The following is a 12,401-nucleotide window of genomic DNA, read 5'->3' on the forward strand; positions in this document are numbered from 1 at the left end:
ATAAAGGCACTTCAGCTGAGTTTGCATCCATGTTGCCTTCCTGGAAGAACACACCTTAATTCCTTTGAGACATTTCCCTGGTGTTTCCCTGTTGGCTTCTGTTACCTCAGAAGTTCCTGGCTCATCACCCTAAGACTGTTCTTCAGTGTGGCTAGCACATTTCAGAGTCAGCAGCAGAGGATCCTCACTATCACCCCATCCTTCTAACCTTTACATATCACCCCACAGCTTGCCAGGGACAAGCCTGAATCTGMAAGCTGCAGCAGTGAAGCCAGCTGATGGTTCTAGTGGAGAACATCAGGTTCTAATAAGGAGAGTGGAGAAAAGCATGAACAAGATTGTGAAAGAGGGCAAATTTAGTCTCGGTATTAAAAAGAAATTCTTTACTGTGAGGGGGGTAATGCCCTGAGAAGTTGTGGATATGCCAGCCCTGGCTGTGTTCAAGGYCAGGCTGGGTGAGGCCTAGAACAACCTGGTCTGATGGGAGGTGTCTCTGCCCATGGCAGAGAGGGTTGGGGCTAGATCTTTAGGTCCCTTCTATCCTTTACATTCTGTGATTTTATGATTCTGTGAARGGGTAAGGGCAGAGTAAGGGTTTGATATGTGGCCTACAAAGCAAAGAGTTGAAATAATATGTATCAGTTCCCAAGACTGATAGAAGAAATATTGATGTGTGAACAGGAAGAGAGATGCATGACAACCATCAATTARCAAAGGAAGCAATGTGAAGTAAGGTAAGAAAAGAGATGCTAACCTCTGTATAAAAGTGAGCTTTTTAATTGGCATTGATGATTATGAGAGGAAGTCACGTTGAGCTAAATGGGCAAGGGTAATGTGAAATCAAAGGTGAAAATAGTTTTGTTTAGTTAACACCTCACAATTTGAGGATACCTGTAATAATTGTTGCCTGTTCTGTATTGCCAAATATACCAGGTACTTGGAAAAAAAAGAGAGTTCTTACTTGGCCCAAAAACTATAAATCAGCAAAACGGAAATTAAAGTGTAGTTATCACAGTTACAGGGTGTAGTGAATCATGCAACTCATGAAGGAATTAAACTCACAAATTTTAGATACYCCTTACTAAATAAAATCTAACTCGCTGATAAATGAGTTATAAAAAACTAATTAATTTTCATGCAGTTTCCTGGGAAACAGGGCTTACAGGAGTGTGTTCTCTGCTTTGGTTATCAGTCATTTCCTCTATGAGTAACTTTTGATAGCCACCTTGAAATCACTTGGAAAGAAGTGGAAGGTCAATAATACCTTCCAAGTAGGTGTTAAAGTCTGTAGCTGGGTGGAGGGGAGACCAAGTTAGTATGCCTGAGATAAGCTGAACATTGACATTGTGTATTCATTTTGGCAGCAGCGAGGTCGACAATCCATGCATCCTTCCCAGCTGCTGTCACAGCATTGCCTTCTCTTGCTCTGCATCCTGAATAACATAAGACAGTAGAACCCAGGGTGTGGGAGGAGGGCTAGGGAGAGGTGATGCAGGACCTGAACAGTGAACCCAGCTCCATTATTTCCTGTTTCTAATTATACATTTTTACAATCTAATATTCTGACTGCTTTTACCTGAGAATTCCTGAAATGCATGGATTTTTATTTCAACCAAAACTATTAAACAAGCCCAAGGAACTGAAAGATTTTGTCTCCTTTTTAACATTGAATAGGTATGCAACTGAACACATGGCTTTTATCTTTAATGAAACTACAATACTATTTCATTTTTTTTTAGTTTGATTGTTTCCAGAGTTTAATTAGCAATACATGAGCATTGCTCTACAACAGTCTTACTTCTGCTTGCTATTTACAGATTTACTGCTTATGTGCTGTGTTTGTTTTGCATGCATTTAATGCATACAGTCTGTGAACATTATTTTAACCTTCTCTGTTGTCTCTTATTTTCTTAAAATGTACTTAATTTCTTAATATATTCATATAGGAATATAAGAGCTACACCAAGAAATAATGTAAAATTGATGTTCRTTAATAAATCAGTGGGATTTTAAAAATCAGTATTGATTTTTATTAAATATAATTATAATGAATTTTCCATAATATAGTGCTATGAAATAGTTRTATTATAAGGATATGTTTAATAAGAATATTTATTAAATATTAATAAATTCACCAGGATTTTTCAGTAGCATTGATACCCATATCTCAAGTTCTTTAARTGGCTTCATTACAAAATACAAAATACCTATTTGCTTCTCTTAGTAGAGGCTTAGGCTTTAAATTTCAAGGTCCCCTGTTATCTAGTCCTCTACAACTCCAACTAGAAAATGGCAACTCTTGCCAAACTGTAAAGGATATGGAAATTTTGTGAAAGATCCTATTTTAGTTAAATCTCAGCTACTAGCATTAATAATTGCACAAAAAAAAATCATTGCTTCACTATCTGTCAAAAAATAATGTAATCAAATAGAAGAGAAATTAAAAAAGAACAACAATAATTGTGTTTTAGTATGAAGTTTTGGAGAGGTTACCCTGAAAAATTCTAGATTTCCTAGTTTGCTTGCTTGCCAAAGGCAAATTAACRAGTATACTTGGTGTTATGCTCTGAAAACACAGAACTGTAAAATATGCATCASTCTTTAATTTATTAAAAGAAGTAARAATGARTGCAAACTTCAGTGAAAAATGTGCTGTTTTTAAAGCATTTTTTAAACCTGAAATTGAAGCAGTTGTACCTTTAGGAACATGGGTGCTGTCAAGGCAGAACTATCCAGGTGCTGCAAACTTGTTTCTAGTAGATACTGTGGAAGACAGTTCCAAAACTGTAATTTCTAGTTTATTTTTAGCAAGAGAAGTCATTGGGTTTTTTGGAAAGGTATATATTTCTGGTATACGAAATTCTCATTTTRATTCATATATCCTCAAAGCAAAGGWAGGTGCATGCATTACATTATCCATTCATATAATTTTAATTGTTCAGAAACCTATTTTTATCTCATCTTCATTCACACTTCATATTTATTCATATTTTGTTGTATACGTAGATGAATGATTTTAATTACAGAGGTTTTCAAAGCTATATGTGTACAATCTATGAATACTCTTTAATAGGAGAAGTTTATTTTGTATTTCTGCCTGCCTTCAGATCTGATTCTGAACTTGAGACTTGTGTGTCTTTCATAGATTTCTTTTGGTATTTGTTTTGGGAATACATGCAGAAGTGAGATGATTGAGSGCAAAGTTTTATTAAAGTTGAATTGTTCTGACTGTGAATAGAAGTCTCACATTGGACAAATAATATCTAAGCTGATCCAAGTCTTCAGGTGGAAGAGGCCGGTAAATAGACATTGCATCAACTGCTGACCAGGCAGGCAAGCAGGAACTGTCAATGCAAAGCTGCCTGATTAATAGGTTTTGCAGCAAAAGTTTTAAGTCCACCTTGCTGTCCACCTACCTAGTCCAAAATTTGKCCAGTGAGGATTTTACAAGAGACAGTGTTGAAAACCGTGGGAAAGTCGAGGTTTCCCTAAATAAAACACTTCTGACAGCTCCTGGATCACCTGTCTGCCTTTCATGTGTTTGGAAAAGTTTTCCAGCAGTATTTATCCAATGCAAACCTGTAAATAGCATTTAATCAGGTTTTTTCCTGATAACTATATTGACAGAACATCCTAGTACAGCTCTTAGCTTACATATTTGTATTTCAAAGAATCTGTTCATTTGTGTATCTGTGAAAAGCAGAACTGTATGTGCAAGGTAGTCTTCAATATTGTATGTCAGCAGATGGGCATGTTGACATCTGATATCGAAAAACTGTGTCCTGGGAGTTCACACTTTTGGAGGAATTTGTTCACTTGACAGTTTCCTGTAGTGTTAAGYTTTTGGGGATGGATGTCAGTTTCTCATAGATCTCATATGTATATAATCAATAGAATTTTAAACTTTAAAATTCTGAATTTGACTTTTKTCTTTAAGATTTTATTATGTAAATTTCTACTTAAGGTAATTGTTTTGGATTAAAATGATAGAGATGTATTTTGAAAGATTAAATTTGCTGTTATTTCTCTTTAGTTTCAGGCACTTCATTTTGTATCGCAAACACTGGATTTGCTAGGAAGGAACAACATACTAAGAAATTCTTTAATATCACTTCTCCTGCTGGAAGTCCGTCAGTTTGCTGAGCAGTTGTTGCAGGCTCTCCAGGTACTGGAATCTTTTATTTTTGAGAAGGGCCAGTGAGGGCTGGGGAGTGTTTGGGCTGTATTTCTTTGTTTCCTAAAATGTAAAAAAAACATCATTCTACAGAATATGGAGATTTAAGAACCCAGAAAACCTTACGAGCTACCTTAAACAGCAAATTCAAAAAAAGAGGCATAACGTAAGAGAAAATTCCATATGGAAAAGTAAAATTATCAGACTGTAAAATAAAGAAAGTGGTTAGGTTTTTAGATCATACTATGTAATTTGCAAAATACTTGAAATAGTTAGTGTAATGCATAAATTGTTGCCTCTGCAGGCAATGCAACTTTGGTATTCAACTGAACACAAAGAATTATTTCTGTCTCTAGCTCATGTAAAACTGGAAAGCCAGCTGCTTTATTTTATTTCAGTATTAGATTTCATGTTTCAAGTTACTATTATTTCAAATTATTAATTTTCATTACGCAAAAGTTATCCAGCACATAATATTGTATTTAGTTTGTTACAATGAGTAGGAGGTAAAGAGCAGAATAGAACTTCTGGTAAAATTTATTYTTAAGTTAAATTTTTTCCAATAAACTACAGAGGAGAGAAAGAGACTGGATGTTCCTTTAACATTTTAAAAATAAATGTATTGAATAAATAGGGTTTTMTGAGATTTTTTTGCATATATTTGCATATGTCGGTATGTATTTTTATGCACAGGGTAAACCTTCACTTGGGATTGCAGCTTGATTTTTCGCTCCCCTTAAAACTTTTTATTTTGTGGCAATTAAATTTATTGATACGTATCAAAAACATTCAKCATAGCTTATTTTCCAGGGGTGTAATTTAACGAAAGGCTTCAGTGTTGCTCAAGCAGTCTTAATTTTTTTTTTCTCTCTAAGATGTGATATAGTAGCAAGTTTGGACTGTTGGGGAAAAAAATATGTGATTTCTAGCCCAAATTTCTAGTATGTTTGAATCATATTATAAAAATGCCAGTTTTGAAAGAATTAGACAATGAGCTGCCTTATTTTAGGTCACTGGTAGCATACAAGATTTATTGATGGCAACCTAATGTCAACAGACTTTAAACGAATGTAAGGATAGGGAAATGTGTAATTAAAAACAATAATTGGTTTTTTTTTTTTAAGAGTTGCTCATTTTTAACATTATTAAATCTCACCTGTTTACCAGAATTAGTCACCTTTCTTTTCAGAGTTTTGCCCATGGCAACACAGAACCTTTCAGTGCTCCACAGCGATGTCAAGCTCTTGCTGAACATTGCACTGTGCTGAGTTTGTTTCTATGGAACTGCTTAATCTGCCATTTTGTAATTATTTTTATTGCTTTCAAGTTTGGTGAGGCCTCAGGAGCTGGGTGTCTGTCAGTCTGTAGGACTTTGATACAAAAAGAGTTGGTACTCTGTAGGACTTTGATTGATTAGCTTGCGGTGAAGTTAGTGTTTTTAGGGTTTGTGCGTTCTTGCATTTAGTCCAAATTGATGGGTTGTGTTCCTTTACAAACCCTCATATGTTCTCTATGTGATAATATTCTGGAAATATATTACAATAGGACTCCCAACTCTAATTCTGACAGCCCAATTTACAGGTATGCTTCCAGATGTTTCTGAATTTGTGTAGCTTGACTTTTCGTAAGTATGATTCTAAAAAGGGTTAAAGTATTTTTTCATGTTTTATAATCTAATCGAACGATACAATATTAGTTTGAAATAAACAAAATGYCAGCTTTAAAACAAAACTTCATAAATACTTAAATTAGAACTTGCAGAAAGATAATACTTCATATAATAGAACTTCATGAGCTTACAAGTAGACTAATTGTGTTTTGTTACTTAAGCAAAACCACTGTTAATTGCAATGGGGTCTCCCATTTAAAACAATCAAATTAGGGACTCTGAGTTTTAGTTATAATTGGAGGTGTGGAAATACAAGTTGTTTGTTTTGCTTCATTGTTAGTTTGTTTTATTGTTGTTGGCAGACAGGAGAAATAAAGAATTATAAGGCATGTATTCAGGTTAGCTTGCAATTAATTTTTGAACATTTGGTGGAAAACAGAAATTGAAAAAATAGCTTATTCATCCAAGCAAATTTATGTTCTATTTCTTTATAGTGTTTTTTTCTTAATTGAAGATGTTTTTCAACACTGACATGGATTGAAAACAAAATTCCTGTTAATTTTTCTGAATGAACCATCTAGATAGCTCAACATTTCTGTTTTAACTTCCTCTTTAAGACTTGAGCTAAGTTTCAAATAGTTTGTCAAACGCAAGCATTCAAGAATGTGCAACTTTATATTCAATCATGTCTTYGGTAAGAAGTGTGCTCAGTTCAATCCCTTTCAGGTTTGTGTGTACATCTTCGATAAATATTGAAAATTTTTAACTTTAGAATTCTGACTGATTTTAGAGAGATTGCAACTATGTCCTCTTGGAACAAGCTTATCAGTCTATGACCCCCAGTTATAAAGAGCTATCTGTGTTCCATGCTTTACAAATTGAAAAATTAGGTTGGCTACAGAAGAGTGTTTCTAATAAACTGCAACAGAAAAGCACAGAGATAACTCTGAATATTTTTATATTGTTCTCTAATTGGTTAAATCCTCTAATCTTACAATATGGCATATTAATGTCAAATACATGAATAATATAATTTTGTGTACAGTATTTCCACATATAACTATAGGAAATAAAAGTAAGTAAGGAGGATGTAAAACAGTACAGTTATCCTGATTTTCCACCCAGTTAAGATTAGTTTAATGTTACTAAACTTTCAAGTAAGTTAATAGYTTGCTTCAATTCATTTAAGTACTTCATCATGTGCTCAAAGTAAAGCTCATGCTTAAGTGCTTTGCTGACACAAGCATGTTGAATTCTAGGCAAAAGCGTATTAATATAAACTCAGTTGGATCCCTTTATTCTTACAGATGTTGTATATGGGCTTTTCAGTTTTATCTATAATAGGAACTTTTCATGCTTCGTAAATACAATTTATAAGAATACAATAATTGAACCTTATCCTCCTATGAAATAGAATTTTTSTCCTCCCCAATTGGATTCCTACTGCAGAACAGATAGAATTGTAAGATATTAAGATTTTAGAGTGATACTGTAGAAGATGGATTATTTTTAAAATGTTGAGCTCCTCTCCATGTTAGCAGATATTCCTTTATCATAAATTTCAAAAACAGAGGGCCAGAAATGGAAAGTGCATATTGGTTTGCTACCCATTTCTACCCCCTGAAGCGTTAATTCCAAGAAMTCTGAAAAAGAATACAAAAAAARAAGTAAAATAGATTTTTAAATCAGAAAGGAAGACATACTCTGAGTGTTTTTGAAAGCTCTATTATTCAGCAATTGCTGATGCAGAGCTTRTCTACCCTTACGATTTTTCCTTTTTTAAAACTTTAAACTAGTTTTATCACAAAAGCTGTACACTGAATAGTTGTTTGTTTGGGATTTTTAAATCAAAACACCAAGCTATATGTAATTCTTAATATTATATGTAAGCATTAAGTGTAAATTCAAATGTGGGTGCTACGTTCTCACCTGAAATGAACGACACGGGATATAAAGGGTTTATATATATATATGTAGTATATATGTGGTGTGTGTATATATATATATATATATATATATATATGTATATGTATATGTATGTATGTGTGTGTGGAATGTATAAAGAATATAAAGGATATAAAAGATTTATCCCCTTTAGTTTAGGTGTATGTAGTAGACATTGCTGTTTGCTTCTTGTAAAAGTCAACCAAGCAGCTAAAGTTAACTAAAAAATTTGCCAACATGAAGAGATAGTCATGTAAGGCTTTGTTGAATGTTAGATAAATTCTTGAGAATAGAGCTCATTGCAACAAAACAGCTTTGACTCGATGGAGCAAAAGGAGTTAAACATAAGGTGGGATTTGTCTCACTTGAATTCAGATTTCTATAATGTTTCCATCTGGCTTTCTTTCTTTAATTTTCTGTTGTAGCCGAGGGAGGGGGAAAATAATTTCTTGTCCACCCTATGGTTCTCGTACATAATTATGATAATTGCCCTGGAGCTGTTTTCATCTTTATTTTGGCTATGAGAAATGGCATTGAAGTTGATAATGAAATGCAGATATTTAAGTTGTAGACTTCCAAGTTAAASAACAAAAATCCTGTAATATCTCTATGAAAATGTCTTTTTGGGTGATGTGGGCAAARGAGGTTATTACAGGGAAGGCCTGATCCTGCAGAACATCGGAACAGGTAGTCATGCAAAGCATACTTCTTTTTGTACACTGACAAACTTACGTAAGTAACGTTATTAGATGTTTGCAACAAGTTGTGTTTTTGTTATTGTAATTAATAAGTTAATTTATTTACCAGGTATTCTAATTCTATTAGTGTACACAAGAGGTTGGTGATTGATGATGATTGATTGRGCAGGGATGTGGATAGGAGCTTCTTGTAAGGTGCATTCAGCTGTGGTGTGTCTGATGCATGTGCCTCTAAATAAGGAGATCGTAAAACCTGCAGTCTATGCAGGCAGGGTATTGAAGAAGAAAAAGAACAAAGGGGAACATAAAAACACTATGATTTTGAGCATTTTCCAAGATTTTTGTTGCTATTCAGCACTGAGTACCTAGCAGTCATGTCACTGGAATGTCAAACTACACAGAAACAGCTCTGTATGGAAGCAAATGGAGGGCTGGCATATTCCTGTGGCTGGAGAGCCTTTTGTTTTTTTCTTCCTAGCTGGCCTGCAAATTAGAGACATTGRGAATGTCAAGTTGGACTAGCTCAGCTGGTAATCAATTCATCGGGGAAAATGGAATTTTCCTGTAGCTGGGTTCAGCTAGATAATCAAAAGGTTTAAAGTGCAAAGAACTGAGCTATTAATGTCAGAGCTTGTCTTCATAAGCCTTTCTCCATCCATCCATTCTGAATCCAGTGATTGCTCTGGGCAGGTGTGGTACCTACCATGTGCTTTATTCCAAATGCAAGTGTCTCTGATGTGATGTAGAGAATACTTCAGACAAGCTCCTCTTTCTAAAAAGTTTACTTCATTTATGCAGCATGTCTAATATCTTCAACCACAAGTTTATAATTATTGTAMTAAAGGTTTCTTATGGAAATCTTAATGAAAAAAAAGCTATACTGTTTTTTTCTCAAGTATGGTAGAAAATGACTAAAAAAGTTAATAAGAAAAAAATCAACTGAGAGTATTATGCAGCTAGAGAAGCTAAATTTTGCAGTCTGGTATTGTKTGAGGAACTAAAATGGCCATCAAGCATATTTGGCTTTTTGTAATTTCTACCGTTGACTTTTTCTGATGCATCAGATTAATAATACTTCATCTAGGTAAAAGGAAGATGTTGGTGTTATGTAGACCATATGAAAATAATTTAACTTGCTTTTTGACATCTGTTCATCCTTTTAAAGTTGTCATTTCTTTTCTTGTTATGCTGGTAAGCACAGATTGTAGCATATTTCAAATTGTGAATGGTTAAAGGTGCTGCAAAATACTGCTCTGGGTGAATGTAGGGTTAATTTTTATTCCATGTGACTGCTGATACTACTGATAACAAAGGAAATAATGGATGGACAGAATAATCAGTGTGTCTGCATTTTTTTCTTATATACCTAGTGGGGAGATACAAATTGGGTAAAATATAAATCTCTTCCCTGAAAGGCAGGAATGAAAGAATCAGTCAAGACTTGGTATATGCCAAAGAAGTGCCATGCACCTTTGAAGTGTATACCTGCTTTTGCTGCATATGTCATCCCCTATTACAGATTAGATTTTAAGGTGCTTACATGTCAGACAGAACTGAAAAATGACAAATGGTTCATGCGGTTTTCTCTTCCCTCTCATATTATCTTGAAAGGATAGCATTAAGGAGAAAGGAGTTTAGAAGTATTCCTACTGAGCTAAAAGGTAGCAGGGCAGTGACTACACTTAGGTGCTTGGCAAAATTGAGGATGACATGTAATCAGAAAACCTCAGGTGTGTTTGGGAGCAGAAGCAGCAAAAATCGATTACATGAGGATTACATTATCAATAACTCTGTTGACTAGACTATTATTTCTCCTAATACTGGGGAATCATGTCMTTCATGGAAACATAATACTGGAAAAGGAAAAATGCTAAATTACATATATCAAAATATATCATACCTCAAAAAGCTAATAAGTAATATTCCTGGAAATCTTGTTTCAAATTGTGCACAAAATCCAGGTTTAAAAAACACCAACAAATAACCCCAAAAGCCAAAACTCAACAAAACCAAAAATAACAATTATAAATTAAATATAACTACCTGTTTRAATTTCTGATGCAGTTAAGCTTTCATGACCCTTTTTTTTTAGAGGTGGATTGATGCTGTTTTTGCTTCCTTATTCTCAGTGTTATCCTATTACTTTCTTTACAGCTCATTTAGTTCTTTTGCGTTCCTGAAAGCAGAACATGATTAAGGAAGAAACATCAGATTTTTGTGACACGTGTGGTATACTTGCTAATCTGGAAGACCATTTGATTTTTACCTAAACATATGTCTTCAAATAGACAGTTTTAATGCTCCTGTTAAACTCTGTTCTTATGGAGCATTCCTTCTTACAGACAGTGATTTGCAAAATGGAATGATGTTACAGAAAATTAAGCACTGCTTCCTGAATGCTTTTTGGATATTGCAGTTGTCTGTGTGAATAGCATATATACCATATGTGCTCTTAAAAGTTCAATTTCCAGGAAATGTAACAGATTTCATGACAGGTTTACCTTTGGCTTTAGTTGTGGAGAGTTGTTTAAAGTCTTCATTATGCATGCTTTGAACACAGTTTTACTGAGTGCTTTTTTTGGGATACATTTTAAATGCACAGTTCCTGTGTCAGTGGCTTTRCAGTCTGTTTGCTGTTTTAGTATTTCATATCTCCATAAAATGGAAAAGAGTTGTAGCCCTAGAATTTCTAACTGGGAATTACTGATACAATAATTTTTTTGTTTAAGAGTAACTACAGCTGATAATTAAAACTGTCTTTAGGACCTTAGATAAATACAATAAAGCATAAATAGAAACTATGGAATTTTAGAGGACACTAGTGTGAAATCATAACTTCATCTTTCTTTCAAAACATTTTTTTTCATTTTACAGGTCGCATCGATATCTTGGCTTTCTTAGCTTTGCACACACTTGGCTCTCTAAACATCTGTGATAGTCCTGTACATAATGACTTAGAATATTCAGCTTGGCAGGATTTATATGATTTATATGATTTATATGGCTTGATTAGATTAAGGATTAAGACATTGCTCGTTGCAGTCTTGAACTTCTGTGAAATGCAGGTAAACAGATACTCTGCTGAGGTGAACCACAACTGTAAATGCACACGTGCACACATACACTATTACAGAAGAATTTATGGCAGCACAATTTGTATTGCATATCTTGTAGAATTATTTCTTTCCTGCTGAAGTATACATTTGAAAAGCATGTAGAACCAACATTACAGAATTAAAAGTAGCTTTAGAAAATAATCTTCTTGAATCCATTCCAGTTCGGCTTTCTGTTATATAAAAATAGATTATTTTCAGTTGATTCCAATAACAATTTACACAGGGAGAAGTTGAATGCATAGAGCAGGAAAATGAGAAAAATAGAAGAAAAATGTATGTGTATTTCTTCTTTCTTGTAGACAATAACATTCCAGGCTGCATGATTATAGTGCAGACTTTGAAGATGTAGCTTGTATGTTTTGAATTTCTTGGCATGTGTCATTCCTGGAATTGAGTTGGCAAAGCACAATTAAACCTCTGGGTGTATTGTCTTGAAACAAGATCGTTTGGGCTCTATTTCATCTTTATAATTAATTCTTTCATTAAAAGTTAGTGCTAGTGTCTCTTGAGTTTTCAGATTATTAAACTTCTAGCTGAACTTGCAGTTTTCAAGAACTCTGTGTAGCCTTATCATTTAATCAAAGCTCTTTTACTAAGCCTAGCTACAACATTTAATACAGAATAGCATAGTTAATCGTGTATGGTAAATATGGAAGAGAGAATGGAGTAATAGAGTTAAAAAATTAAGTAGAATTTCTGCCTATTGGAATAAATCATAAAAGAACTTAGAGTAACTGGATAAGTTAACTATTTTGAGTTCTTCCTACACAATTTGATTATGTTAACTATGATTCAGTCCTGTTGATTAACTGTAACAGAGTGAAATCCTTGAATGATTGTAGAATTATAGAATAGAAAAG

The 12,401-nt window shown here is 33.9% G+C and overlaps 1 protein-coding gene across 1 annotated transcript in view; it reads left to right on the forward strand.

The window, feature by feature from the left end:
• The window catches only part of MEI4 (meiotic double-stranded break formation protein 4), a 69,573-nt gene that overhangs the window by 29,802 nt on the left and 27,370 nt on the right, over positions 1-12,401 (forward strand). Inside the window, exon 5 of the mRNA XM_057368745.1 lies at positions 4,034-4,165. Coding sequence (XP_057224728.1) covers positions 4,034-4,165 — 132 coding nt within the window. The remainder of the gene's footprint in view (positions 1-4,033; positions 4,166-12,401) is intronic.

Source organism: Malurus melanocephalus, unplaced genomic scaffold (assembly GCF_030028575.1).
Source record: "Malurus melanocephalus ecotype Western Australia unplaced genomic scaffold, MMel_1.1 scaffold_4, whole genome shotgun sequence".
In the NCBI taxonomy this organism is placed as follows: domain Eukaryota; kingdom Metazoa; phylum Chordata; class Aves; order Passeriformes; family Maluridae; genus Malurus; species Malurus melanocephalus.